The 27336-nt window shown below is 41.3% G+C and overlaps 2 protein-coding genes across 13 annotated transcripts in view; one reads left to right on the forward strand and one right to left on the reverse strand.

Moving 5' to 3' along the window:
- The first annotated feature begins 179 nt into the window (after positions 1-179).
- exosc8 (exosome component 8) lies at positions 180-26964 on the forward strand. The gene is made up of 11 exons (XM_048532410.2): positions 180-392; positions 3774-3810; positions 4022-4085; positions 9858-9931; positions 11967-12012; positions 15665-15770; positions 15904-15949; positions 20215-20311; positions 21385-21505; positions 25605-25711; positions 26778-26964. Exons 1-11 carry the CDS (start codon positions 376-378, stop codon positions 26906-26908), a joined length of 846 nt encoding a protein of 281 aa, XP_048388367.1. The 5' UTR covers positions 180-375; the 3' UTR covers positions 26909-26964.
- The window catches only part of supt20 (SPT20 homolog, SAGA complex component), a 60577-nt gene continuing 58093 nt past the window's right edge, over positions 24853-27336 (reverse strand). For 6 of the 12 annotated variants that reach the window (XM_048532395.2, XM_048532404.2, XM_048532403.2 and 3 more), the window contains one exon: positions 24853-27275. In XM_048532395.2, coding sequence (XP_048388352.1) covers positions 27135-27275 — 141 coding nt within the window. In that variant the 3' untranslated portion in view covers positions 24853-27134. The remainder of the gene's footprint in view (positions 27276-27336) is intronic. The other 6 variants (XM_048532405.2, XM_059646724.1, XM_048532402.2 and 3 more) reach the window with 2 other exon arrangements.

A 27336-nucleotide genomic window follows, 5' to 3' on the forward strand; every position in this document is an offset into this window, starting at 1 on the left:
TAATACAATGTATAATTTAATCATAATTAGATATGCAGTATATTTTAAAAGCCAATGAGATGTATACAGACTGGTGAATGCGAGCTGTAAGACATTGTTTCCTGAAGATGCGGATTGCAGCTGTCAATCATCATGCTGCACCAACCAGCCACATGGCTTTCATTTCCGTTCTGCACATTCCACACTAAACTAAAAATAAGAAAATAAACCCCATGAAAGGGATTGGCCGTAGACAGAGCGGGGATTACAGGAGTCGAAGCAGGGAAAAATACAGCGTAGTCCAATGAGGGAAAGAGGCTCACAACCGTTCCGGCCTCTCCGCGGAATCTGCGAATCCAGTTCCCAGGTTCACATGGTTCAGAGAGACCGAGAAGGATGGCGGCTGGATTCAAGTGAGTGAGAGACAGGGAGAGAGAGACACACACAGAAACAGAAAAAAAAAACAAACAATCAATCAATCAATCAATCAATCAATGGGGGGAGGGGGGAAGACAGAGAGAGACAATGGGGGGAGAGGGAAAGAGAGACAATGGAGGGGGAGAGAAAGAGACGGACGGGGGGGAAAGAGAGAGAGACAATGGGGGGGGGGAGAAGAGAGAGAGACAATGGGGGGGGGAGAAGAGAGAGAGACAATGGGGGGGGAGAAGAGAGAGAGACAATGGGGGGGGGGAGAAGAGAGAGAGAGAGACAGACAATGGGGGGGAGAGAGTGAGAGATAATGGGGGGGAGAGAGCGAGAGACAATGGGGGGGAGAGAGCGAGAGACAATGGGGGGGGAGAGAGCGAGAGACAATGGGGGGAGAGAGCGAGAGACAATGGGGGGGAGAGAGCGAGAGACAATGGTGGGGGGAGAGTGAGAGACAATGGGGGGGAGAGAGCGAGAGACAATGGTGTGGGGAGAGTGAGAGACAATGGGGGGAGAGAGTGAGAGACAATGGGGGGGAGAGAGAGAGACAATGGGGGGAGAGAGAGAGACAATGGGGGGGAGAGAGTGAGAGACAATGGGGGGGAGAGTGAGAGACAATGGGGGGGAGTGTGAGAGACAATGGGGGGGAGAGTGAGAGACAATGGGGGGAGAGAGAGAGAGAATGGGGGGGAGAGTGAGAGACCACAGGGGGTAGAGAGAGAGAGACAATGGGGGGGGAGAGTGAGAGACAATGGGGGGGGAGAGTGAGAGACAATGGGGGGGAGAGAGTGAGAGACAATAGGGGGTAGAGAGAGAGAGACAACGGGGGGAGAGAGAGAAAGAGAGACAACGGGGGGAGAGAGAAACGATTGGGGGGAAGAGAGACAATGGGGGTAGAGAGAAAGAGAGATGGGGGGAGAGAGAGAGAGAGAGACAAAGGAGGGGAGAGAGAGAGAGAGAGACAATGGGGGGGAGAGAGAGAGAGAGAGAGACAATGGGGGGGAGAGAGAGAGAGAGACAGACAATGGGGGGGAGAGAGAGAGAGAGACAGACAATGGGGGGAGAGAGAGAGAGACAGACAATGGGGGGAGAGAGAGAGAGACAGACAATGGGGGGAGAGAGAGAGAGACAGACAATGGGGGGAGAGAGAGAGAGACAGACAATGGGGGGAGAGAGAGAGAGACAGACAATGGGGGGGAGAGAGAGACAGACAATGGGGGGGAGAGAGTGAGAGACAATGGGGGGAGAGAGAGAGAGAATGGGGGGGAGAGAGAGAGAGAGAGACAATAGGGGGAGAGAGACACAATGGGGGAGAGACGGAGAGAGAGACACAATGGGGGAGAGAGAGAGACAATGGGGGGGGAGAGAGAGAGACAATGGGGGGAGAGAGAGACAATGGGGGGAGAGAGAGAGAGAATGGGGGGGAGAGAGAGAGAGAGAGACAATAGGGGGAGAGAGACACAATGGGGGAGAGACGGAGAGAGAGACACAATGGGGGAGAGAGAGAGACAATGGGGGGGGAGAGAGAGAGACAATGGGGGGAGAGAGAGACAATGGGGGGAGAGAGAGAGACAATGGGGGGAGAGAGAGACAATGGGGGGAGAGAGAGACAATGGGGGGAGAGAGAGACAATGGGGGAGAGAGAGACAATGGGGGAGAGAGAGACAATGGGGGGAGAGAGAGAGAGAGAGACAATGGGGGGGGAGAGAGAGAGAGAATGGGGGAGAGAGAGAGAGAGACAATGGGGGGGGAGAGAGAGAGAGAATGGGGGAGAGAGAGAGAGAGAGACAATGGGGGGGGAGAGAGAGAGAGAATGGGGAGAGAGAGAGAGAGAGACAATGGGGGGGTGAGAGAGACAATGGGGGGAGAGAGAGAGAGAGACAATGGGGGAGAGAGAGACAATGGGGGGAGAGAGAGAGAGAGAGAGAGACAATGGGGGAGAGAGAGAGAGAGACAATGGGGGGGAGAGAGAGAGAGAGACAATAGGGGGAGAGAGAGAGAGACAATGGGGGAGAGAGAGAGAGAGACAATGGGGAGAGAGAGAGACAATGGGGGGAGAGAGAGAGAATGGGGGGAGAGAGAGAGAGAATGGGGGGAGAGAGAGAGAGAATGGGGGGAGAGAGAGAGAGAATGGGGGGAGAGAGAGAGAATGGGGGGAGAGAGAGAGAGAATGGGGGGAGAGAGAGAGAGAATGGGGGGAGAGAGAGAGAGAATGGGGGGAGAGAGAGAGAGAATGGGGGGAGAGAGAGAGAGAATGGGGGGAGAGAGAGAGAGAGAATGGGGGAGAGAGAGAGAGACGATGGGGGGAGAGAGAGAGAGAGACAATGGGGGGAGAGAGAAAGAATGGGGGGGAGAGAGAGAGAATGGGGGGGAGAGAGAGAGAATGGGGGGGAGCGAGAGAGAGACAATGGGGGGGAGAGAGAGAGAGAGAGAGAGAGAGAGAGACAATGGGGGGGAGAGAGAGACAATGGGGGGGAGAGAGAGAGAGACAATGGGGGGAGAGAGAGAGAGAGACAATGGGGGGAGAGAGAGAGAGAGACAATGGGGGGGAGAGAGAGAGAGAGAGAATGGGGGGGGGAGAGAGAGAGAGAGAATGGGGGAGAGAGAGAGAGAGAGAATGGGGGGGAGAGAGAGAGTGAGAGAGAATGGTGGGGAGAGAGAGAGAATGGGGGGGAGAGAGAGAGAGAATGGTGGGGAGAGAGAGAGAATGGGGGGGAGAGAGAGAGAGAATGGGGGGGAGAGAGAGAGAATGGGGGGAGAGAGAGAGAGAGAGAGAGAGACAATGGTGGGGAGAAGAAGAGACAGACAATGGAGGGGAGGGAGAGAGAGAGAGGGGAAGAAGGGGAGAGAGAGAGACAACGGAATGGAGAAGGAGAGAGAGAGAGACAAGAGACAATGGTGGGGGGAGAGAGAGAGAGGGAGAGAGAATGGGAATAGGGTGAGGGGTGAGAGAATGAGATTTGGGGGAGGGGTGAGACAATGGTGGGGAGAGGATGGGTATGGGGGCGGAAGGAGGGACAGAGAATGAGAATGGGGAAGGGGGAGGGAATGAGAGAGAATGGTGGGAAGGGGAGAAAATGGGAATGGGGAAGAGGGAGAGAAAGACAGAATGTGGGAAGGGGGAGAGAATGGGGAAAGTGGATGGGTGAGAGAATGAGAATGGTGGGGAGAGGATGGGTATGGGGGGAAGGAGGGTCTGAGAAAGGGGGACACAGAATGGGGGAAGGTGAGAAATTGTGAGGTGGTGGGTGAGAGTGCAGAGTGATGCTTAGGGTGTGACGTGTCATGAAAATGTATTTAAAATATTTTTAACACTAATTATTAAACGATGCAATGTAACATTGGATTATTTTCCCTCCTTTTTTCAGAATGGTCGAGCCTTTGGAATACTACAGAAAATTTCTGGTAGGCTGTTTCTCAATCGCTGTCATTTTTACTCATAATAAAAAATTAAATTTTAATTTAAACATTAAATAAAAAAAATTAAATGTAGTGAACTTTTGTGATAGAATGTTTGTTCGAACAATGGAATGATCCTACGAGGAATGTCACTGCTATATTTGTATCTTGAACTATGATGCTAAACCTTTTTAAATGGTATTTTGATCCATCTCAGAAAGAAAATTGTCGACCTGATGGAAGGGAGCTGGGGGAATTCAGAACAACAACTCTCAACATAGGTGAGAATTGAACAATTAATCTAATGCTTCCATTTGTAAAGCTCAAACTTGATTACTTTGATTTCTTTCCTGATGACCACATAAGCAATTTCTGTGAAGTGAGAACTTTTTTTAAGTCATTTTGGTGTGACAGTCTCCAATGTATTTACTGCCGAGGCGAATATTGGAATGAGAAGGTGCCGTTCTGAGGAAGGGTTGCTGGACCGAAACATTATCTCCGATCTCCTCGTAAGACAAGCCCTCCAGTCCAGGCAGCATCTTGGTAAACCTCCTTTGCACCCTCTCCAAAGCCTCCACATCTTTCCTATAATAGGGCGACCAGAACTGGACACAATATTCCAAGTGTGGTTTCACCAGGGTTTTGTAGAGCTGCAGCATTACCTCGCGGCTCTTAAACTCGATCCCCCTGTTAATGAAAGCCAAAACACCATATGCTTCCTTAACAACCTTATCCACCTGGGTGGCAACTTTGAGGGAGCTATGCACTTGAACACCAACATCCCGCTGTTCCTCCACACTGCCGAGAATCCTGCCTTTAATCCTATATTCAGCCTTTAAGTTCGACCTTCCAAAATGTATCACTTCACATTTATCCAGGTTGAACTCGATCTGCCATTTCTCAGCCCAGCTCTGCATTCTATCAATGTCTCGCTGAAGCCTGCAATAGCCCTCGATACTATCAACGGCACCTCCAACCTTAGTGTCATCAGCAAACATAATAACCCACCCCTCAGCCTCCTCATCCAAGTCATTTATAAAAACTACAATGAGCAGAGGCCCAAGAACGGAGCCCTGTGGGACACCACACAGCACTGACCTCCAGGCAGAATACTTACCATCTACAACCACTCTCTGCCTCCTGTCAGCCAACCAATTCTGAATCCAGACAGCCAAATCACCCTGTATCCCATACCTCCTGACTTTATGTATGGCCCATGGATCAGGAGGGCCTGTACAGTGCTGTACTTTTCTATGTTCTATGTTCTATATCTCTCTTCACAGATGCTGCCAGATCTGCTGAGCTTTTCCAGCAACTTTTTTTATTTGTCTTGATGATTCCCGGTTGTATCTGGAATCTTTCACAGACAGCTCAACTTTGCATTTCTGCTTGTCTCTTTCACTGCCCTTCAAAAGAATTAACTCCAGAGATTACCACTTCGAAGACTGTCCTCTGCCACATCACACTGATGACCTTGCAGAGATATAGAGACCCAAAGGTCATGATCGTATAGCCAGTACACTTACTTTGGGAAAATGGCACTCATTCTTCCAACGAGACCAATGGCATAAGAGTAAGGAGTAAGTGGTTTAGAGGAGATCTGACATTAAAAAAACTGTCACCCAGCGATAGGAATATGTAACGTGCTGCCTGAGAGGTAGTGGAGATTGGTACTTGTGACATTTTAAGAAGCACAGGAATACTTAAAATGCCAGGGCATCCATACTATGGACGAAGTGCAGTATGGTGTTTGGTTGGCATAGATGTGGTGGGTTGAAGGGTCTGTTTCTATGCTGGTGACTCTATCACAATAATATGGGACAGACGTTGTTGGTTTAGCAAAGACTGTGTGCTAATGGAGTTAGCACAATCCACAGTCACTGAGTTGGTGACCTTGTTCAGTCAGAGATGTTGAGGATACATCTGAGACAATTTGAGATGAAAACCGTTAAACCCTTCCTGCCCAGAAAACTTTGTAAAAGAGTGCGTTGAGGACACATGCTTGGTGGACTTGACTTTTGGTCTTCTTGGTCAAGCTGAATAAGTGTGCGTGGAACAAAACTGCTGCAGCTTTTGTGATGCATGTGTTGATTTTAGCATCAAGTCACTGATGACTGGTAATCGTGGAACCTAGATATTGAAACTATCAACAACCTCCAAACTATCAGCACATTGTAAGTGCTGATAGTTTGGCAGTGTGACATTAACCTGGACCTTAACATTTGACTTCCTGACCCTGATGGTCAAATCAAATTTGGTACAGGTGTAAGAAACTCTATCCATTGCAGTTGCTGGTTTTTGTCAAAATGGCATGTTAGAAAGCATAGAGCAATTCACTGATGTGAACCTAATTTCTCTTTGTCTTAGATCTCAAGCAAGCAAAGCCGAATGTCTCTCTAGCAGTTCTGGTGTATAAGTAGGGAACGTCTGTATTTGACCTAAAGATAAATGATAACTACAAAGAGAAGAATATGCAAAATAATGTCATTGCCCATCTCAGTGGGTTCAGATATTGCTCTGCCATAGCTTACCCATTGCATTGCCCTGCTGTGACTTACCTGTCGTGTCATTCATGGAATGAGGAGATCACATTGAACAACTTCAGGCATTCAATTTTCTCCAGTAGCTTAAGTAGGTCCCATTTGCTGTCATGAATGTATTGGTGAGATCAATGAAGACAATATCTAATGATCTTTAATTCAAGGCATTTTCCTTGCAGCTTCTTCCAGTGTTTTAAATCCAGTTCTGAAACCTACACTGAAAATGTTTACGAACATATGAATGAGGAACATTTGATCTTCAAAGTCTGTTCCGCTATTCAGTGAAATTGTGACTGATATGTTTGTTTTTTGAATTCCACATTTTCATCTACTCTCAATACCACCCCCCCCCCCCCAAGACTCCTTTGTCTAACAGGAATCTATCCAGCTCTGTCTTAACATTTTTCCATGACCCTGCCTACACCACCTTCTGAGACAATGACTTCAGATGAGGGGAATAGATTTTATCTTTGTCCCAAAAGAGTGACTCCTTGTCTTTGCACAATGCTCTCTAATACTGCACTCACTGGCAAGAGGAAGAAACATCTTTGACACATTCATCTTGTCAAGACCATTCAAGGTAGTGTGCACATCAGTCATGCCACCTTTCTTCTAAATTCAAGTGGGAACAAGTCTAGCCTGTCTAACATATCCCTATAAGACAATCCATTCTTTCCAGCTATTGATATGATAAACCTCCTTTAAATCTGTAACGCATTTATATCCTACCTTAAATAAGATGACCAGAACTACACATAGTACTTGAATGTGGTCTCAGTACCCCGTATAAATGAAGCAAAACATTCTAAATTTATATAGAATCCCGCTCATAATAAAAGATGGGATTCTATTAGCTGTTTTACTTACTTGCTGTACCTGCACAGGAACCTTTTGTGACCTATGCACTAGAATACCTTGATTCCTCTGCTCTTTGGAATTCTGCAATCCTTCTGCATTTTCATTCTTCCTGATGAATGAATTAATGTTGTTGGAAATTGTCTCAAGGAGGTTAACTAGATTGAACGTGCATATGAGGTGAGGTTGACTAGATTGGGCTTGTATTCATTTGAGTTTAGAAGAATAGGAAGAGACCTTCCTGAAATAAACAAGATTCTTAGGGGGTTTGACAGCGTAGACGAAGAGGGGTAGGTTCTTCTTTTGGGAGAATCTCAAACCAGAGGCCATAATCTCAGAGTAAGAGGTTGCCCATTTGGCAGAGAGATGAGGAAAAGTTTCTTCTGAGGGTAGTGAATCTGTGGAAATTTTTACTGTCGACGGCAGTCGAGGTTGGGACATTAAAGTATAATCAATTCTGACATTGACCATTTTTAATCTATAAAGGAATGATGGATTATGGCATTAGGGTAGAAAGTAGATTTGAGTATTATCAAATCAGCCATGATCTTATTGGATGGTGGCGCATACATGAGTGGGCAAGTGGTCCACATCTTGTGGTCTTATTCATATTTTAACAAATTATAGCCCCATCTGCAAGATTTTTGCTCATTCATGTAACTTGTCTGTATTGGTCTGTTAACTCCTCATCCACAATATACTCTTCATAATATACTTTCCCACCTGTCTCTAGCTATTATGCCTTTGATCCTCTCATCTAAATCATTGCTATAAGTTGGTAAAAATGGAGGGCCAGCACAGACCTCTGTGGGACTCCAGTCATCACGCTCTGGGATGCAGAAAAATACTCAATTACGCATACTCCGAATAGCTGGCAGGAAACAACGGCATATCCCTCGCTGATTTTTCATTTTTCACTGTTTTATCATTTTTGGTTTGGTGCTGTGAACTGAAATTTGTGAGCTGATAATGACATTTGGACTTTGGGAAACAGCTTAGTGTCATAGAGAGATACAGCATGGAAACAAATCCTTCAGTCCAGTGGGTCCATGCTGAGCTTTGTGGTAAAAGGAAAAGAACAGACTAAACAAACGTACAGGTTAATTGTAAGATGATTCTTGATTAAAAAGTTTCTTATAGACACAGTGACTCAGAGCAACATTGTGTTAAGCAGACAGCAGAAGTTGGCTCTTAACATGGCTATTACCTCGGAATTGGTTTTGGCAAGTCTAGTAGCGACTCTGTAGTCAAGCAGATGGCACGTTGAATGGTAATTGAGGCCTGGGGGAAAAGGTGGCCAGTCTATCAGGGCAAACCAGAGTTGAAATTGTTCTTTTGAACTGTATTTTCTTGGGAGAAGAGATTCGGTTGCTGATGACAACATGTCCTTGCCTAACCCCTCTCCTACTTTTTGAAGTGCAAAGAGTAGAAAGGTAAGTTAGAAGTATTATTACCTACAATTGAGTGAACTGAAAAGGTGACCCTGATCGACATTTCCGGGAAAACAAGCAAGTAATCCACATCTATGCCTGTGAAACCGTGCATAGTGAAAGCCATTTAAGTCATCTGACAAGTTTCGTTCATTTCTTTAATTTATCTTTTGACTGTGTTTGTCTGACAAGTCTGTCTTTTGTTTGAATGGGAGCTGGGAATAAATGCTTGGGTTGGTGGGGGGAGAATGGTCTCTTGGGGCAAGCGACAGCAGCAGGCACATGGCACCAGGATTGACTCTTTTAGACGGCAGGGAAGGTTGAAGTGTGAGCAAGTGGTAGTAATAGAAGAGGGTCTCAGGCATTTCTGTGGCTGTGAGTGAGACTTAGGATTGTGTGTTGCCTCCCTGGTGTTGGGATTAAAGATGTCCTGTGCCTGCTCAGAGACATATTTCAACTTCATTCAGGGCATATATTAGAGATAAAAGTCAGCAGGGATTAAATTTACTGTTCATACTTACCATTTAACCCTACCTCAGCCTTGGATTCTCCAATAACTTGATGTTATTCCAACTTTGACCTATTAACTTCTTGCCCTGCCACTGAGTGCTGTGTCTTCAACTGTCTAATCTTTAAGCTCTAGAATTATTTCCTTGTCTCTACTTTTTTATGACCCTTCTTAAAACATCTTTGACCAAGCTTTTACTCATCCCATCTAATGTTACTGCCAATTTTAGTCTGACTACACTCCTTGTAAAGATTTCCTGTTAAAAGAGCTATATAAGTATATATTATTATATTTGTAGTAATGACTCCAAATGAACAATCAATTAAATGCATTAGAAGTTTACATCAGCTTAACTCATTAAAACAAGTCATCTGATGCAATAAATTTAGGTGTTAGTTCAGATCTTGCAGTTTGTAATAAAATGATTTTGAGGAGTGTATTCAACTGCAAGAAATTAAAATATTATGGATGTGTACTTTTATTAATGCACTTATTAACTGCTGACTGGTGAGACCGGTAGGATTCTTTTAGACTCTGTCATTAGAATCTCATTCTACAGCAACATGTTACAGGTAATGTAACTTTTACTGATGTCCTCTAAAATGAAGTCATAGCAGACTGTTTGTTCGTATATTTACTAGTTGCAATTTTTAAAAAAAAAAGTATCTGTTATGAAACAGAAACAATGACCTGTTTGAAATCATGCTTTTCTGACTTCAGGTTCGATTACAACTGCGGATGGTTCTGCACTGGTGAAGTTGGGGAACACGACGGTTGTTTGTGGCATTAAAGTGGTGAGATGTCAGCATTCAGCTTTTCTCTTATGTTTCTTGCAATTTTATTCTACTTAGTTTTAAAAATTTGTATGCTGTCATTATGTTGGTTATAACAAATGCTAAATAGAATTTGCTTCATGGATTGAAGAAGACAGACTGAGCCAACTTGGACTACAGGTAGTTCTCCTGTAATGTAATAGTTGCATTCTTGTGTGACCTCATGCTGTAGAAAATGGTCAAAGAAAACTGTGTAATAGGGAAATCGCTGTTGAAAATCACTATACCAGTACAGAAGAAAGTTCGCGTTATCCAAACAGAATCCAGTATTCATCAATCCTGTTACAGCCAATTTGCATTAACAAAACACGCGTTATAGCAGAACTACCTGTCTAAGACTTATTATTTAGTCAGGCACCCTGCTGAGAGACGACTTGATTGAACACACACATCGTCCGGAGGGGTCTTGACAAGGTGGATGTTTCCTCTTTTGGAAGAATTTAGAACCAGGGCTCACTATTTAGGGAAAACTTAAGACACGTGCAGACATGCTGGGCCAAATGGTCGTGTCTGCACCAAAACAATTCTCTGATTCTGTGAAGACAGATGATTATAATTTTTCTCGGAGTCTTGAGAGCCTTTGAAACTCTCTTCCTGAGCAGGTGGAAATAGATCCCTTGAATATTTTGGAGGCACAGGTAGCTGTACACTCAGCAAAGATAGAGATGAAAGTCTTGAAACAGAAACAGAAATTGCAGCAGAAACTCAGCAAATCTGGCAGCACCTGTGCTGAGTTAATGTTTCAAGTCCAGTGACCCTTCTTCAGAACTAGAGATACCCCAGTATGTGCAGAGAGTGTGTATAGTTTTTTTTGTGAGATCCTCCTGAGTGTGAAATGAATGCAACATTAACTTTCAAAAACAGAAGTTGTTGGAAAAGCTCAGCAGGTCTGACAGCACCGGACCTGAAACGTTAACTCTGTGTTTTCCTTCACAGATGCTGCCAGACCTGCTGAGCTTTTCCAGCAACTTTGTTTTTGTTCCTGATTTATAGCTTCTGCAGTTCTTTCACTTTTTATATAGTGATTGCATTTTAAACTAATCGTGTGAAGCTTTTCGAAATATTTGGGGTTAAACAATAACACTGTCTGACTCCTTAAAAAAAATTAGTTCGGATAATCTCACAATCTGGTTCCAAATGGACGTGGGTATATTATGTTTGGGTGTTTTAGCCAGTTTCTGTGAAGTGTGACCATATGATATTTGTTGTAAAAACTAGGGGAAATTGTATTGTAGCGGGTAGCCTTCTGAGCAGAGTTTTATTCTGTACCGACCATTTCAGGCTGAAAATAACAAACTCATCACTGAAAGGCTTAAAGTATTCACTCTAAAACTTTAACAGTGGTTTCAAATTTCCAATCATAGAAGCATCAAATTCCTACATTCTGGAAGCAGGCCATTCGAATCATCGAGTCCACACAGACCCAATTTCCCTTATCCTATCCCAGTAATTCTACATTTTCCATGGCTAACTCACTTAACCTACACATCCCTGGACACCATGGAGCAATTTCCCATGGCCAGTCCACCTTACCTGCACATGTTTGCACTGTGGGAGGAAACCAGAGCACCCGAAAGAAACCCACACAGACATGGGGAGAATGTGCGAACACCACACAGACAGCTGCCCGAGGGGGATTTGAACTGGGGTCTCTGGCGCTGCGATCTCCCATGCAGCCCCAGTAATGTTGATCTTGGCAAACAGAATACTGTTTTGCCAGTTGGCAAAGAGAAAACAAAAATAAGAAGTGAAAAACAGCACAAAACCTTTGTGGTTTTGGGATTCGGTGAGCTGAAATTGTTGTTAATGATGACTGAACACTAAACAACCTCTGATCTTATCAAATTAAAATTTGTTCCAGTGAAAGGAATTTTATAATTAACATACAATAATGCTGCACATTTTCAATCTTAAAAGTGCTTGATATGCAGGCTTGTTTTAAGGCCACTAGTAAAGTAGTATGTATAAAATGATCAAATTACTTTTTATTTTACAGGAATTTACAACACCAACAGTAGATGCATCAAATAAAGGATTTATAGGTGCGTTACTGCTAAAGGAAAGAAATCATAATTCAGCCTGTAAAATTGCCATACTGTAATTGACCTGGCATTTCATTCAAATGTGATGCTAATTTCCTGTTCTGAAATGGTTGTGTTCTTTATTGACGTGTTCGTGGAATGTGAATGGCATTGGCAGGGACAGCATTTATTGCCCAGCCCTAACTGCCCTAGAAAAGATGATGGTGAACTTAACTTGTCATTGTGGTACTTGTGGTGTGTGTAGTACTTGTTACATTAAGTCCGTGTTTAAAGTTCACTCCGTTTACGTCATTTCACTTGCACAGGCTTCCTGATCTGTGGCTTGCTTGCTGTCTAGACCTTTTGCCCAATGTTTCTGCCTTCAGTGCCTCTTTACCAGCTCTCAAACATACCCAACCACTCCTCCTCCTGCCCTGTGTTCTTGTATTTGAAGTCTCCAGTGTCTGCTTCTGTCCAGACTCTCATTCTGAGCTTGCATGAAAGCTCTGGCCTCCACCTATCCAGGTAGTTCTGCCTGCATTGATTACCTTCTACCAATAGATGGAGACTGTTTAATTAAATGATGCTTTTACATACTACTTAAAATTATTTCTTCTGTATTTTACAACTTAATTGTAAGAGCAAAGTACATATTTCACCTTAATGTTTTAAAGGTGTTTCCTATTGAGAAACGTCCTGAAGTACCTAAATGTTCAGTGTTTCATTTATATTTAATGATTTATCATAGAATCAAAGATTTACTTATGTCCAAAGTTATTTCGACGAGGAAATCATAGTACTGCACACATGCAGTACCAGCTAGTCATATTTTTCCCGAACAAGAGATGTCTGAAAGACAGTTGCAGTTGTAATATTGATTTCTGTGGGAGTTTGTGATTTACTTCAATTTTTTTTCACTTCTAATTGTGATTTTCAGGCCATAACTTAAACTGAGGGCTGAAGTGTGTTCAGGTGGTACACTGCTTCATTAAATAAGGAGTAATAAAGGGTATTGAATCCACTGCAATCATCAGCAAACATTCCTACTTCCAACCTTTATGATGGAGGGCCTGTCATGGATGATGCAGCTGGAAATGATTTGGCTTAAAACAAGCATACTGTCCTCCTTTGTGGTAGGTACATTACCATGCAGTGGAGAGTTATCCCTCAATTCCCAGGAAATTCACTTTCTCCTTGATGTCGCAACTGTCAAATTCTGTTTAATGTTGAGGGCAGTCACTTTCGATTCATCTCTGGTATTCAGCTGTTCCACTCATGTTTTGTCTTGGTTCAAAAGGAGTTTGAAAATGTGACCTCCATGGTTCCCAAAGAGCATTTGTCATTGGTCATTGGTGGGTTTGTTGCTTGTTAGCACTGCTGATAAAGCCTCCGACACTTTTTTGTTTAATTCTGAGTAGACTGATAGAACACTAATTGGCTGGATCAGATTTGTCCTGCACGATATAGAAAAATATTTGCACAATTTTCCATGCTGGTAGATAGATGCCACAGTTGTTGCTGTCATGAAATGGATGGGTTTGCTATAATTGTGCACTTAGCCATTTTTTAAAAATCAAATATATTGATTCTCATTGGCTGAAGACTTGAGATGCTGGGGACCTCCAAGACAGAGATCCAGCATGCACTCAGCACTTCTGGTGAATAAATGCTGTAGCTGGTTGGAATCATAATGGATGATGGTTGTTGGAGCTGCTCATATCAGCCCCAGGACATCTCTGCAGAGTTTCCCTGGGTAGTGTCCAAACTGCTCTATCAATCATCTGCCTTTCATTGGTTTTTAGAATTTAGTAATTGTACAGTAACCTCAAAGTGGTTCAAAACTTTTGATTTGTAGATTCTCACTCCTAGTTACAAATTAGGTTCCTATTGCCTTCAACTGCATTTCTAACATTTTTAGAGTAGTTGTCATCTTTTGTACATTTAAAATCCTTTTCCAATTAGTTTTATATTCTGTTTGAAGCTGCAGCTAAGTGTTCCTTTGTTCATTAATACAAGTCAACTGATTTGAAACTTCCAGATATGCAACTCTAAACTATTATTTAGTTTCAATAGAAATTGCTGTCCTTCATAGCTGAGGAACCTTCAGGGCTTACAAAATGGCCTCACTTCCTTCTGACGCAGACTAAAAATGTCTTATCATTTAGCAACTTAATAGAATACAAGACAGCCAGCTGTACCTTTGGTGCTCCACTATTCTGGTTAAATGAATTATAGAGGAGAAGAGAGACTTAGCTGTCCAAGTGTACTTCAACTTATGTACAGTATAATCAGAAAGACTGATGAAAGCTTGGGCCTTATTTCAGTTGGGTCAGAATACAAAGTGTGAAAGTGGTACCTCAATTCAGTTGTACAAATCTTGGTCAGACCTCAGCAGCAAGTACTGCTTTTGGTATTGGGAAGGAAAGCTCATGAAATGTAATTGGTAATGAGGGGGTACTGTGAAGTGTTAAATTATAAGGAAAGTGGCATAAACTTCGTGTGTGTTTCTTTGAGTTCAGAACTTAAGAACATACTGACTTAGAGCAGAAATAGGTCATTTAATGTTTCAAACGTGTGCCACCTTTCAGTAAGATTGTGAGTGATCTGTTAATTCCAAATTCTATGTTCACATTTATCCCCTGATAACCTTTGACCCTTTTTTGCAATGGAATCTATCAGCCTTTGTCTTAAAAGTATTCAGTAACCCCACCTCCGCCACTTTCTGAGGCACTGTGTTCAAAAGTTGTACAGCCGTCTGGGAGAGAAAAATTCTCCTCATCTCTCTCTTTAAAAGGTTGACCCTATTTTTAAAAGTGTTCTCTAGTTCTGGACTCACCCACAAGAATGAACATAATCCGTATATCCACCTTTTCAGAACAATTCAGGATCTTATAAACTTCAGTCAGATCTCCCCTTGCTCTTCTAAGCTTGATTGAAAACAAACCCACCGTATCCAACTGTTCCTCGTGAACAGCCCTTTCATTCTGGGTATCAGTCTAGTAAATCTCCTGAACCACCTCCAATGCATTTACGTTTTTACATAAATAAGGAGGCCAAAACTGTACAGTATTCAGGAAGTGGTCTCACCAATGTCCTGCATAACAGAAGCATTATACTGTTTCTTTAATCTTCAATATTGTATTAAAGGATAACATCCCATTATCCTTCTTGATTATGTGCATGCTAACTTTTTGTAACTCATGGCCTAGAACACCTGGATCCCTGTGCATCCTAGAAACCTGCAGATGTTTACCTGTTTAATACTCTGCTTTTTCATCCTGGCTCTGGTGATCTATGTATAAAAAAATGATTAATTTTGATAGGATTGATACAGGAAAAACTGTTTGGACATGCATTGGAAAATACCATAGTCTTAAAATTGCAGCTAGACCATTTAATATTCATCCTTTTTTGCACACAGGGAGATCTCTTTTATTTCCAATAAAACTGTGGATTTTGGATCAGTTGAAATTTTTAAGGCTTAGATGGATTGTTGAGTAAGGGTAGCAAGGAAAATGCAGTGAGGTGGCTAAATGGAGTTCAAATTCTGATCAACTATGATCTTAATTCAATGGTACAATGAACATCAGGGTGAAAAGTTCACTCATGTTTCTGTTTTCCTTTGTAACTCCACATGGCAAAACTAATCAAAGAATCTTTTATTTTAAAACAGTGCCAAATGTAGATTTACCACCACTATGTTCGTCGAGGTTTCGACCTGGCCCTCCTGGGGAACAAGCACAAGCAGCAAGTCAGTTTATTTTTGATGTCATAGAAAAGTAAGAATCTCATTTGCATCAGTCACTACACAAATTCTTTTTTGTCTTCTTGCATATTAAGATATTTTCAAAGTATAGCAGTGTGACAAATGTAATATACGTGAACAATTAAACTTTTTTCTCAAAAATGTAGTTCACAGATCATTCAGAAAGAGGATCTCTGCATTGAAAAAGGGAAGGTAAGAAGAATTCAGTGGTAGAGTTTGATGCTAACATTTTGAATTCCTCAAAAGTGCTACATAAATACAAGTTCTAATTGTTACTACACACTTTGCGCATTAATTTGGATTCTACCAGGACCAATCACTTCATGACTTTACTGCGGCTTTAGTCCCAAAAGACAAGAAGTGAATTCTAGAATGAGGTGACAATGACTGCCCTTGATTTAAAGGTAGCATTGACTGAGTCTTGGATGAGCGAAGCCTTGCAAAATCTAAATCAATGGGAATCAGGGAATGATTTTTTCCTGGTCAGGGTGATACCTAATACAAAGGGAGATGCTTGTGGCAGCCAAATTATCTCCACTGCATGACATTTCTGCAGAAGTTTTATCGGATGACATCCTTGGCCTTTCAACCATTTCATCGATGAACTTTCCTTCATTGCAAGGTCACAAATTGGTTTGCTTGCTGATGATTACACCGTGTTCAGCAGTACTGTGACTAACCATTTAAATTCAAAACAAACTAGGAACAAAGAACAAAGAGAACAAAGAAAATTACAGCACAGGAACAGGCCTTTCGGCCCTCCAAGCCTGCGCTGATCGAGATCCTCTGTCTAAACCTGTCATCTATTTTCTAAGGGTCTGTATCCCTTTGCTCCCTGCCCATCCGTGCACCTGTCCAGATACACGTTGAAAGACACTATCGTGTCTGCGTCTACCACCTCCGCTGGCAACACGCTCCAGGCACCCACCACCCTCTGCGTAAAGAACTTTCCACACGTATCTCCCATAAACTTTCCTCCTCTCACTTTGAACTCATGACCCCCAATAATTGAGTTCCCCACTCTGGGGGAAAAAGCTTCTTGCTATCCACTTTGCCTATACCTCTCAGGAAACTGAACAAATGATTAAATTCTTACATTAGAGAATTGTGTTTAATGTTTGAAATCAAGCTTTTATGAGAAGTAATCTAACTATTTTAAGAATGCAAAGACTGAGTGAGAGAGCTCCTGTGTTCAGGTTCTTATTACATGAGAATATAAGTTATTTTCCAGATCTGAACAAAATTACAGGAATATTATAGGACAAAGTATAACACTGAACCTCACGAGGAGATATTAGAGCTGACAACCAAAAAGCTTGGTCACAGAGAGGACTTTTAAGTAGTGTCTTTTAGAGGAAAGCAGAGTAGAGGAGAGGGCATTTGAGAACTTGGGCCTTATGCAACTGAAGGCATGGCAGCCAATAGTGGATCAACTATAATTGTCATTGTCATTCAGTATGAGGATGATGGTTGATCATGTGAGAATTTCTGTCAGGGCTGTCCGTGTGAGTAGACTGGCTGATTCTCAATCTGCATCTTTGGGCAGGTGGGGTAGGATGTCCCTCTGGTTAGGGAGATTTGAAATACAAGGTTTGCTTTCCTTTCAGTCCTTCACTGGTGCTGCTTTGACTGATGGATAAGAAGTTGTGATAACGCAGCTTGGTACACAGGTTGTCATCCATTTGAATGATAGTCGCGAGCTCCTCCCATTCATTAACGTCAATGCTGCTGTATGTTTTAAGGGCCAGATCTGAAAACAAGGTGAGAATTTTGTGACAACACAGTGGGGAGCTGGAGGAACACAGCAGGCCAGGCAGCATCAGTGGAGTAGGAAACTTGATGTTTTGAGTCGGGACCTTCTTCAGAAATTTTTGAGGTTGTTTGACTGAGAGCCTACTTAGGTCAGAGACCATAGTGTTAAAAGGGCAGTGGAACTTGCTGCAAGTTAGAACATGGGAAGTAGAATTTTGGATGATCTCCATTTGACAAAGAGTAAATGTGGGAGACAGCTAGAAATTCCTTGAAATAGTTGAGTCTCCAGCTACTTTCAGAAGGCTTTTGGTAACGTCCTACGTAAGAAATTAGCATGTAAAATTAAAGCATATGGGATTGGGGATGGTGTACTGACATGGCTAGAGAACTGATGGGCAGACAGGAAACAGAGTAAGATTAAACAGGTCATTTTTTTTTTGTGGCACTAGTGGTGTGCTGTTGGGGTCAGTGCTTAGACCTGAGCTATGCCCTATAAGTATTGCTGATAGGTATGAGACCAAATGGAATATCTCCAAGTGGATGACACACAGCTGGTTGGGAGGGTGAGCTGTAAGGAGGATGGACAAAGGTTTCAGTGGGATTTGGACAAGTTGAGTGGGGGCAAGTCGATGGCAGATGAAGGAGAATGTAAGACCATACGACCATAAGACATAGGAGTGGAAGTAAGGCCATTTGGCCCATCAAGTCCACTCCGCCATTTAAATCATGGCTGATGGGCATTTCAACTCCATTTCCCTGCACTCTCCCCGTAGCCCTTGATTTCTTCTGAGATCAAGAATTTGTCGATCTCTGCCTTGAAGGCATCCAACGTCCCGGCCTTCACTGCACTCCGTGGCAATGAATTCCACAAGCCCATCACTCTCTGGCTGAAGAAATGTCGTCTCATTTCAGTTTTAAATTTACCCCCTCTAATTTTAAGGCTGTGCCCACAGGTCCCAGTCTCCCCGCCTAACGGAAACAACTTCCTAGCGTCCACCCCTTCTAAACCATACATGTAGATATGTGTGAGGTTATTCACTTTGGTAGGAAAAACAAGAAGACATTATTATTTAAATGGTGATAGATTGGGAAAGGGGGAGGGTACAATGAGACCTAAATGTCCTTCTGCATCAGTTGCTGAAAGTAAGCATGCAGGTCCTGCAGGCGGTGAAGAATATGCTGTCCCTCATAGTGAGAGGACTCGAGTGCAGGAACACGATATCTTGCTACAGTTGTACAGGGCCTTGGTGAGACCACATTTGGAGTGTTGTGTGCAATTTTGGTCTCCTTGTCTGAGAAGGGATGGTCTGGCTGTTGGGGGTGGTTAACAACGGTTTACCAGACTGATTCCTGAGATCACAGGACTATTGTATGAAGAGAGACTGGATTGGTTAGGACTACATTCACTAGGGATTGGAAGAATGAAGTGGGAGGTGGTCTGATAGAAACCTGTAAAATCCGAACACGACTAGACAGGATAAACACAGGAAGGACGGTAACATTGACTGGTACCAGATACATGATACATGGGGCAGGCATTTTAGGAATGAGATAACATGAAATTTCTTCACGCAGAGAATGGTCAGCCTGTGGAATTCTCTTGCTAAAATCGGTTGATACCAAAACATTGAATGTTTTCTAGAAAGAGTCAGATATAGTTCTTAAGGCTAAAACTATCAAAGGGTATGGGGAGAAAGTCGGAATAGGGTACTGAGTTGGACGATCAGCCATGATCATATTGAATAGCGAAACAGACTCAAAGGCCTGAACAGTCTGCTCCTGCTGCTATTTTCTGTATTACTGTGTTAATGTTAACATGAATAATGGCTTCTGCAGCTAATGAGCTGAGACTGGCAAAGGCAGCTAATTCTAATCAGGTGGAAATATACAGATCCTGTGATGGCATGAAGATAAGGGCAGAAAATTATCTCAGGATCAAATGTAACACTGACTTTATGAAGGAACTGGCTTAATCTTGGACTGTTTACAGGGAGAGGGTTGGGATTGTATTTGGGAAACAGTGTTTGAAATGAAGCCAAGAACAACAGGTTCAGACTGCTGTATTTAATTATAAGAAATTTCTGCTCATTCCACTGTGGATTTCAGGTGCACATTGTAAATTCTTAGTGACAGTGGAGGAGTTGAGAGGTGCTGGAGTTCGAGCTGGGTGTTGTCAGCACACATGAAAACTACCGCTGTGCCTTTGGATGATGTCATGAAGCATTGGATGAGAAATAAGAGGCCAAGAGTAGACCCATGGGGGACACCAGTTAGCCGGTGCAGATTAGTTGGGCATGCCTGGACCAAGGTTCCTTCATGGAGTATGTTTGCACTTTGAGTATCCTACTGAAGTGACTGTTATTCATGTGAGCTTAATGACTTTCAGCAGGATATTTGGCTGTATTCCGTAATTTACTCTGTGTTCTGTATCCATATATTCTTCAACCCGTATATTCTTCAACCCATAGGTTAGAATATGTTAGAATAGCTATCAGAGTAGTGATATGAAACCTGACTGTTTTTAATTTTACTTTACGTCAGAGAGAAAGTGTAGCACTCTTGTCAGTATGTGGTTTGTCTCTGCAAATGCACATTGGATATTTTGTGTGCATCTTAATTATACCACAGCAATAGGAGATAACTTTGGTTCCGCAACAAATTATTAACCTGCGTATTGATGTCTCTATATTTTTCATTTGTTTCAGCTTGCTTGGGTTGTATATTGTGACATGGTGTGCTTAGATTATGATGGAAACTTATTGGATGCCTGTATAATAGCTCTGCTAGCAGCACTGAAAAACGGTGAGGATGCCTATGTTTTTAAAAAATAACACACATTTATTTAATTTTTCCCTGTAAGGAGGTGCTAACTGTACATCAGTTGCTGCCACTCAAAGGGTAGCTGGATTTGGAAATTCAGCAAGCAGAGAACTTAAGTTCTTTGATATCACTGCCTCACCGTGGAAATCTTGAAATGGATTCTATGTATACTACTGATGTTTAATCATTGCAGAATTTAAATTTATCAAAAGTTGCACATGAAATATTTGTATTGGACTGGTGTTTGTTTTAGATAAGGTAAAGTTGCTGTAGTCCCAGAGGACCATGGGGCTGCTCTCTTGTTAGAGAGACAGCTAGTAATGGTTTAATCTAAAGGTCACCACGCCTCAGGCAAGGGAGATGGTTGGGAAAGTGGGACTTTCATGATGACTTCAGCCAGTACACCAACTGCACTGAAAAAACGAGTCTCTGCATCGCAACAAACTGTCCAGCCAACGCAGCTAACCGGTTATATACGACAATATATCACAAGTGAGGGATGTCAAATTAAGAAGTATATTATATTTTAAGTGTGTGTGTTCCCCCCACCCCTCCTTTTTCTCTGGTTGTTATCTCTTCATTGTCACTTCTTTGCTTATCGTTATTATTTACACTATGGTGCAGACTGCACTTAGCTGAATTCTTGTCTGCTGCTGTTTCTTGCAGTTTATTCATTAACTTGTCAGTGAGAGGAGTTTTTCTAATTAGTAAGAATGTGGAGCTTTATATCACAAACTTACTGTAGTAATTCACATTCACTTAGAAATATTAAACCATTTGGGCAGTAAGCATTAGGCTGGATGTGTAATGAAAAGAATGGATTTTGTGGGATGATTAGTTGTTTCTACAATAAAAATTTCTTGAATCTGACTGGTTTGTATAGCAGTGTAAACTTTTGAAATCTGAAATATTTGTGAAAAAGCAGTGTTTTCAAAAGTCCGACTTACTGAAAATGTTTGCTCTTCCTATTAATTTCTAGTAAAACTTGTAGCTACACTTTGCAGCTGATTCTTATTCTAGAGCATTATCCAGGATTAACTGTTCTTTGTCTACAGTGCAGTTGCCATCAGTATCAATCAGTGAAGAAACTGGTTTGGCAGTAGTTAACATGAATCAGAAAAATCAACTGAATATCAGAAAGCATCCAGTTGCTACATCTTTTGCAATTTTTGATGAGTAAGTTACATTTAAGTGTGAATATATTGTGACACTGTTTAGAGCATGGTTTTTGGATTATGCTGTATTCTTATGGCTAGGCTATACATTTTTTACATTTTCCAAATCATCTACTGCACTACAACTATTATGCAGACCACTTTTTTAATCATAACATAACAGCACAATTAAAGGCAGTCAGCTTTGTTTCATCCATCTAGAAATATCTTCCACTTGATACCACTCCCTCCCTGACATTATAGTTTGAATTTTTTAAACACTGCCCACTGCTCCACCTGCAGATGTTTCTGTATTGCTACTTTTGTGAACAATAACATCATGATGGCTCAGCAGTTAGGACTGCTGCCTCACAATGCAGGGACCCAGGTTTGATTCCACCCATAGGCGACTTGTCTGTGTAGAGTTTGCACATTCTCCCCTGACCTGCTTGGATTTCCTCCAGGTGCTCCCGTTTTCTTCCACAGTCCAAAGATGTGCAGGTTAGGTGGATTGGCCGTATTAAATTGCGATGTGTAGATTACGTGGGTTATGGTGTAGGGGTCGGTGTGGACTTGTTGGGCCGAAGGGCCTGTTTCCACACTGTAGGGATTCTGTGATTCTATCCTGACGTCAGTCCTAAATTCTATTAGTTTGCTTTCCAAATTTAAAACATCACTCAGGAAATCTCTTTGTAGGACGGAAAAACCAAAATTTCTCTGTTTAATTTTATAGTTTCTTATTAAGATTTGCCTAAAGTCTTTCCCAACTTGAATTTCTAAATTTTCTGATAATCAGAATTGAACAAGTGCACTATACAGTAAAAGCATGATTTCCTCTGAATTTACTCATTCTGTTTTGGCTACATAGTTCAGTATTGGCGAAGTTGATTGCTGCTTTGCACTGATTGGATGTGTTCAACTCTCTGTCTCCAATCTCCTTTTTATTTAAAGATATTCAATATCCTCAGTGAATCTGCCCAACTTTGTCTCAATGTGATGGGTAGAGTTCATTCTACACCTTTAATTCACTGGAAATATAATAGAAAAAAGTAGTAATTTAAAGTATGATAAATAAGTAGCGTTTTAATTTTCTTGGTTAGAGTTTAGACATACAATTAATATATAGTTTGTAATGAACGTACATACCTGTAGTGCAGAAAAAAGATTTAACTAGAGTTAACAACAGGAATTAAAGGATTATAACATTGCCAAAGAATAGTAAGTCAGAGGTTTGAGGATTTTAGAATTTGGTGAAGGTGCCTGTTTGTGTGGAGTTTGCACATTCTCCCTGTATTTACATGGGTTTCCTCCAGGTGCTCTGGTTTCCTCCCACAGTCCAAAGATGTGTAGGCAGGGTGAATTTGCAGTACTAAATTGCCCGGTAGTGTCCAGGGGTGCAGGTTAGGTGAATTAACCATGGGAAATATGGGGTTACAGGGATTGGGGTGGGCTGCTCTTTGGTGAGTCTGTGCACACCCGATGGCCAAATGGCCTCTATCTGCACTATAGGGATTCTATGATTCAAAGGACCAAGAAAATCATAAGGAAGAAGGAAAAAAAATAATAGGACAGTTGCTTGACAAGAATGGGTGAAAACACAAATATTTTATGGACGTAGAAAGAGATTATTGAAAGTAATTGAAAGACCAGTTGGATTTTAGAAAATCTTTAAATAAAATACTACACAAGAAGTTAATTCACAAAATGAGGATCATGGAATTGGAGTAATATGTCAGCTCAGATTGAGGTTTGGTTAATGTTCAGAAACCACTGAGCAGAACATTTTCAGGTTAGCAGCCTGTATTCAGCAGTTTAGAGCAAGGATCAATTCTTGGATGCAGCTGTTCATAATCTATTAACAATGAGGAGATTTGAGTATGACCTATCCAAGTTTGCCGCAGATTGAAAGTTAGTTGAGAAACTAACCTCAGGATACAAAGAAGTTGCAGAGGGTTAAAGTCAGCTTAGGTGAGAGGGACAGAATGTCACACGGAATGCAGTGTTGAAGTTATTCATTTTGGTAGGAAAACTAAAGTGTTTTTTGTATGGTGAAAGACTGGGAAATATGTGCATTGAGGAACTGGAGTGTTCTTCTTCATGACTCTTGAAGCTAGCATAAAGTTACCACACATAGTATTCGCTTTGTTGAGTGTATATGTGATAATAATAAAGGGATTAGCATAAACAAGAAACATGTCAAACTCCTGGAGTACAGTGTAAAATTTTCATCTCCCTAAAGATGGACATGCTTGTCCTAGGAGGACAGTGAAGGTCCAATAGTCAGATTTATTGCATAAGGGGGTTTGATATATGAGGATAAATGATATACACTTAGAATCATATTCCCTTGAGTTTTAAAGTAAAGTGATCTCATTTATTATGGGAAACATTCCTGGATGTTAGGGAAATCTAGGACACAGGGCCACAATCTTAGAAGGGATCAGCAATTTAGGGCTGAGATGAGGAAGAATTCTTTTTTATGTACATTCAAATCAATAAATTGTAGAGCATTAAGGGAGAAGTGGATATTGCAGGAAGGTGGAATTCAGATAGAATATCAGCCAAAATCTTGTTTCATGGCACAGCAAACTCAAAGAGCTAAGTGGCTTAATCCAGCTACCCTTTATGTTTCTATCAAATTTGCTCAATGTGTGTTGAAACAGTAATACAACTTCTGGATATGTGAACCTTTAGTTTTTGAAAGGTCACTTAGACAGTTGGCTCAGTGAGATAGCAATGTGTTAAGCTTGAGGTTTCTGGGCGGCACAGTGGTTAGCACTGCAGCCTCACAGCTCCAGGGACCTCGGTTTGAATCCAGCCTCAGGCGACTGCCCATGTGGAGTTTGCACATTCTCCCTGTGTCTGCATGGGTTTCCTCCAGGTGCTCTGGTTTCCTCCCACAGTCCAAAGATGTGCAGGCTAAGTGGATTGGTTATGCTAAATTGCCCGTAGTGTTCAGGGGTGTATGGGTTATAGTGGGATGCTCCAAAGGGTGGTGTGGACTTGTTGGGCCGAAGGGACTGTTTCCACACTGTAGGTAACCTAATCTAATCTTGACTTGGTTGCTGATAGTCACCTGAATCAAGATTAAAACCCCAGCACGATTCTTGAAAAAGTGCTGCATTGGAGGTACTGTCTTTTGCTTTTGGTGAATGAGGATTAGGAGGCTATCACTGGAAACAGAGGCAAAGAAATCAGGGAAAGATAGGAGATGGACTGTTTGAATGCAAAAGAAAGTGAAAATTTCAAGGCAACAGCAGGGAATGATTGATACATGTTTGAATCAAAAGGTATGAGTGAGAGGGATTAGAAAGAAGAATGTTGCACATTAACTACAAAAAAGACAAGCACAGCTAGGACACAGGCAAGTACCCATAGAAACACCTTTTATTTGGAGAATAAGTGGATTTGAAGAATAAATCATTTAATTTGAGAACAAGTTCAGCAGGGTGGAAGAGGGCAGTGGTGGTTGGACATTGACCTGGCCTCCAACACGGGAGGAGCAGAGGACTTCAAAATGTTCTGAAGGCATTGATATCCATGAAAGGTGCTAGGCAATATGTAAAGTAGTTTTTATCCTATCAGACAAAGTCAATGAATGACCAGCATCCAACTGTTTTCCACCATTCAGACCTCTTGCTAGTTTTTTTTATTAAAAATTAAAATTATTTTAAGGTCTCTATAAATAAAAACAAGATTATTAGAAATTGAAATATTCCAAATGCCAAGTTTTTGATTTCTTTAAATAATATTTTAATAGAAATACTTCACTGTACTTCGATGTCTATTTTTCCATCAGATGGTAAATGTCAGATACTTTTGGGGATTATTATAATAATTCATTATACAATCTGAACATCACTGTATGATGCCAAGGCATGTTATTTTGTTGATTAGTGAAGATTTATCTTTTTCTTATTGCAATTTTATTTGAAATTTGTTGCATATTTATTCGCCTATATGCACACACAGTTATAAATTTGCATTATAACTGAAGATCCACCATTTTCAATCTTTTTGCTATTACTGTAATATGAATTACTGAAACTAGGAAGCAAGTTTGTGTGGGTGAAACTGATAATTTAGTTATTCTTAAAACATCTTTTTTTTAAATCTTAAAGCACAATATTCATTGTCGATCCAACAGCAGAGGAGGAGACATTAGCATCAGGGATGGCTACAATAGTCACTGATGAAGAGGATAGGCTTTGTGCTGTTCATAAACCAGGTGTGTTAATATAAAATGCTAGTTTAAGTAATCCCGATTTGGCATAATCTGTCCTTTTGCATCATTTTGTTAGACTAACATCCTTTATCCAATTGGTACTGTCTTGTGCCTGCTGAAAAATGTCACCACGTGCCATCTGCTAGCCCTTAGATTGGTTTAATAAACACTTGTTACTTGTGTTTAAAATTAGATAACAGGCTAGTACGTGACCCTATACAGTTCTGACAGAAGACTATTTATGAGTATACTTCCTCCAGTTGAAAAAGAAGTGAATAATGTAATGATAAAACTGACAGCAAAGTAATCGTTCCTTCACATAAGGAATAAACCACCATGGCAATTTAAAACTACTTGCACAGGCTAGTGAAGGTGTACCACTTCATGAGGAGTGCAATTTCATTCCACACATCCAGTCTATTACCAAAGTTTCTGTTGCTTCTTATCTTTGTTTCTCCTATGTTCCATCGACCTTATGAGCTTGATTTTGCATATGATCCACCCTATCATTTATAAAGTCCTGCCTCAGACCGTCCCCATAAAAAAAACTCTCAAGTCATTTTTCATCAACTCTTTCCTTTCCCCCCTCGTAATACAGCAGTAGCAGTAATTCTGGCATTATCTTTAAGTCCCTTTATTTCGGCCTTCAGTCAGTTCAGAAGAAGGCTCTGATTCATTTTCTCTTTCCTGTCCTTCTCTCCACCCCCAAAAAATCCTTACTAATGAAAAACCTTGGATTTAGCCACCAGGTTTTTTTTAGAAAGTAAAGAATGTTTATTCACCTAAGTGCAATTACTTCAGGCATCAGTTATTTGATAATTCAGCTGTACTTCATTGTTGTGCCTTGTTACTTCTGTGCAAGGATTTGTTTTAGTTTTGCAATAATAGAAAACTTGTAAATAAGATGTAGAAGACACTTTTGAAAAAGACCTGTACTTGATAGTAATATTTCAGCATGTAATTTGAATTTTTGTTTTAACAATGATTTAAATATGAAGAACCGACTACTGTTTCAGTGAGAACATAACTGTTGTTGCTAATCCTTCTATCTTTTTCTTTTCATCTGGAGGGGGGAGTGGTCTCTCCAGCGAAAAACTCCAGGATTGTATTGTTCGTGCACAAACAAGACACAGAGAAGTCCATAAACTGCTCACTGAAGTGACGAAGAGTGTAACACCCACAATAAATGTGAAAGAGTGAAGAGTTAATCCTGTTGAAAGTTTGACTGTACAATAAATCAATTTTTGTCTTTGAAATCATGTACAAGTTATTTTTAAATTAAGTTAACAATGAATTTTTGCTGAAACAAAGACTTATATACAATGGTTAGGTTTAATTTTTAAAAATACTTTTTTTTAAAAAAAATTCACTTCACCACAAGAGATAAGTTCATTAAGTAATCTTAAAGTTAGAAACATGAGATGGTTCATGATTTTGGTGGAGTAGGAGTTCCTCTTTTCCTTTTACTTTTTGATTGGCTGCCTGAATGCTGCTGCTGTTGCTGCTGCTGCTGTTGTTGCCGAAGCTGAACTGCTATAGCCATTTGATGTTGCAAGTATCGTAACTGCTGCCGGGAACGGAAGGGGAACAAAAGAACACATTCGTAAAACTTGGAGAAAAATGTTCAG

Source organism: Stegostoma tigrinum, chromosome 6 (assembly GCF_030684315.1).
Source record: "Stegostoma tigrinum isolate sSteTig4 chromosome 6, sSteTig4.hap1, whole genome shotgun sequence".
Taxonomy (NCBI): Eukaryota; Metazoa; Chordata; class Chondrichthyes; order Orectolobiformes; family Stegostomatidae; genus Stegostoma; species Stegostoma tigrinum.